Source organism: Cephus cinctus, unplaced genomic scaffold (assembly GCF_000341935.2).
Source record: "Cephus cinctus unplaced genomic scaffold, Ccin1 Ccin1_scaffold0275, whole genome shotgun sequence".
NCBI lineage: Eukaryota > Metazoa > Arthropoda > Insecta > Hymenoptera > Cephidae > Cephus > Cephus cinctus.
In genome coordinates, this window is record NW_014332984.1 from 25091 (window position 1) to 28252 (window position 3162).

Below are 3162 nucleotides of genomic sequence, written 5' to 3' on the forward strand. Positions count from 1 at the left end.
AGGAGCCATAACAGCGCTTTACGCGATTGGTTGTCGCCGTACCGATACCTACCCGATGGTAAAATAGCTATTTGTTCATCGCGCAAATAGTTTTTCCGAAAAACCCTCTAACACGCCAAGGCTCTGGTAGTGCTTTCTGAAAAGGGGCAAACGTTACCGTATCGCAGGAACATTTTACGAAAAGAGGCACACGCTTTTTTTAGGATAGTGAGATCTGTTTTACAATAATCGATAAATTCCGTTCGAAAGATAAATACATAGCCCGCGGCTTGTTGTTCGCTATACCACGATAAAAACAGTGACGCTGCGTTGGTGACATTGTCTCAGGTGAATAAGACTGGATCGGTGGTAGCGGACCGATATAGTTTTGATTGTCAGCTATGTTGAATAGTTGTGGAAAGATTCCTTGTTTCAAGACATCAGTAGCCGAAAGACCAAAAGTTTTTGGTAAGGCACGTAGGGGCATGTGGAAGTACTCTCATAGCGTACGTAATAGGGAGACAATGTACGCTATCTGAAGTACCAATCGCGAGCCAGAACCGGCTGTAGACGATCGACTGCTATCCCCATCATTCCCCTTCCTTGACACTCGTGCAGTGCCGTGACTGCAGACCCCGTGTTCGCTCGTGCCGGTATGACAAGTAGACATAACCTCGAAAAAACGTTCTTGTTTACAACGAAATTTTAACCTTGAAATGATTAATTTCAGCGTTGTTTAAAAAAAATCGCTATGAGCAAAAATCCTAACTACCGGCGAATAGATTTTTCTGAAAAATTAGAAATTCTAGCTCGGCTGGAGAAAGGAGAATCAGTGACGAAACTGGCTGCTGAGTATAACGTCACCCATCCAACTATTTGTCGCATTAAAGGCAAAAGAAAAGAACTGGAGGAATATGGCTCAATAATAACTGATAAGGAAGGTTCACTCAAGAAGAAACGAATGAACAACATGGAAAACCAGCCTCTCGATGTTGCATTATTCAAATGGTTTCATCAGAAAAGTTTACTAGGAGAGCCGGTGTCAGGCGCAATCCTGCAAATGAAAGCGATTCAAATCAATCGCATGCTCAAAGGTCCTGAGAATTTTCAAGCCAGCAACGGTTGGCTGTGGAGGTAAGAATTATTTTAATAGCTGCGAAGTCCCATGGATATAGATAATTTTTGTGCAATTTCAATTATCTAGCAATTATTGACAAATAATGTTATTTGAATGATATCTTACAGCTTCTCTTTGATCAATATAGGTTGCTTAGATTGAATAACAATAAAAAAAACTATTGTATGTATTGTATCTGATCTATTTCGGCTTTGAATTATGATTATTTTTGTACTGATGAGATTCAAGAAAACCGTGAAAAATTCAACTTTGATATTTTGCATTGCAGATTTAAAGAGCGACATGGGATTCGTCAATTAAGTATTCAAGGAGAAAGCCTCTCAAGTGATGTCGAAGCTGGCCAACAATTTCTTCGTCGTTTTACTGCGGAAATGGAAGAAAAAGGATACGATCCCGAAAATATTTATAACGTCGATGAGAGTGGCTTGCAGTGGAAGTCACTGCCTAACAAAACACTTGCAAGTCAGTCTGAGCAGACTGCACCAGGTCGGAAAGTGATGAAGGATCGCATCACTATCATGCTCTGCGCTAATGCAACGGGAACCCATAAATTGAAAATCCTAGTCACAGGGAAATCCAAGAACCCCCGCTGCTTCAAACACGTGACTACTTTACCCGTAATTTACAAAAATCAAAAAAGTAGGTGGATGGATCGGGAGTTGTTTGAAGAATCGTTTACCGAGTGCTTTGTATCTGAAGTTCAAGAGGAGCAGCGACGTACGGGCAGAAACGGAAAAGTCGTTTTGCTGATTGACAACGCGCCTTCGCACAAGCTATCACCAGAGTGCATTGCTGCTTATCCTGATTTCGTCGTTGATTTTTTTTCCCGAAATGTCACAGCGATAATGCAGCCAATGGATCAAGGGGTGATCGAAAAATTAAAACGAATGTACAAGAAAAACGTTCTCAGCAAACTTCTTGGAGATAGTGAAGAAAGCGTAACGCAGTTACTGAAAAGCTTTACTTTCAAAGATTGTTGTTACATGGTATCAGATGCATGGGATACCGTGACTGCAGAAAATATCCGAAGAGCATGGAAGCCATTGAATATAGGCACTTCGAACGCGCAAGTCTTAGAGCCTACTGAGAACGCTATGAATGTTTCGGAAACGTTGCGAATACTTCATTGTATACCCGGTTGTGGTGGATGCGACGAAGATGATACCGCGGCATGGCTGAATAATGATTGAAATGACCCGTGCTGGCAAATTTTATCCGACAAGGAGATTGTAGCTCTTACAGCACTTGAAGTTTGTTACATAGTTTTTATTATCTTCACGAATTCGGTCGTTCTGCGAATTAGGGAATTTGGAGACAAAGTTTTATGAAATAGCGCTGTTTTCTTTGAATTTACAGTTCTATCTGCCCGACGTGTATATAAATAATGGGTATAACCATTTTCTAATATCTTGCACGTTTTTTGAAATTATATTCCAGACTCCAAGTTGCCAATGAGAACTGAATCGTACTACAGCTGATGTCTCAGATACTGCAGATGAGGACGACGAAACTCTATTGGAAAAGCCAACAGCGAAAGATGCTCTTGCTTCAGTTAAAATCATTTCAATGTGGTTGGAATCAAAGAAAAATTGTAATCCTAAGAGTTTGCACGAGCTAAGAAAAATTCGCTCTGTGATTAGAGTCGCGTTGCAGAACAATAAAAAAAAAGAGCCTTAAAAACTCTTGAAACCGTAAAAAAAACTCCGCTGCATCAAAGCTTTATTTACATTAAGAAAAAGAAAACTTATGTGTTTAAAGAGTATTATTTTTAACGAAATAGTTGCTTTTAATACGCGTTGTGCATATCAAATTTTATCATTTTATAATAAATTTTATTGACAAAATAAAATATTTTTTAATATGAAAAATTTGACAACATTGAAGCGCAAATGAAACATCTCCCATAGCACGTTTTAAAACAATTACGGTCACTCCTCTTAAGCACCCTTCTGAAGTGTATGTGCGACGGCTCTGATCAATCCCCTCCAACCAACCTACTACGTCCCGACGCTCCGCCCTCGTACGCTATGAGAGTGTACGCTATG

General features: G+C 39.9%; 2 protein-coding genes across 2 annotated transcripts; both read left to right on the plus strand.

Annotated features, from left to right (window-relative positions):
• Positions 1-730: 730 nt before the first annotated feature.
• On the plus strand, positions 731-1258 carry LOC112494100 (jerky protein-like). The gene is made up of 2 exons (XM_025083260.1): positions 731-1113; positions 1225-1258. The coding sequence occupies exons 1-2, from the start codon at positions 731-733 to the stop codon at positions 1256-1258; spliced, it is 417 nt and encodes a 138-aa protein (XP_024939028.1).
• Positions 1259-1509: 251 nt separating this feature from the next.
• On the plus strand, positions 1510-2307 carry LOC112494101 (jerky protein homolog-like). The gene has a single exon (XM_025083261.1). The coding sequence runs from the start codon at positions 1615-1617 to the stop codon at positions 2305-2307; it is 693 nt and encodes a 230-aa protein (XP_024939029.1). The 5' UTR covers positions 1510-1614.
• Positions 2308-3162: the final 855 nt, after the last annotated feature.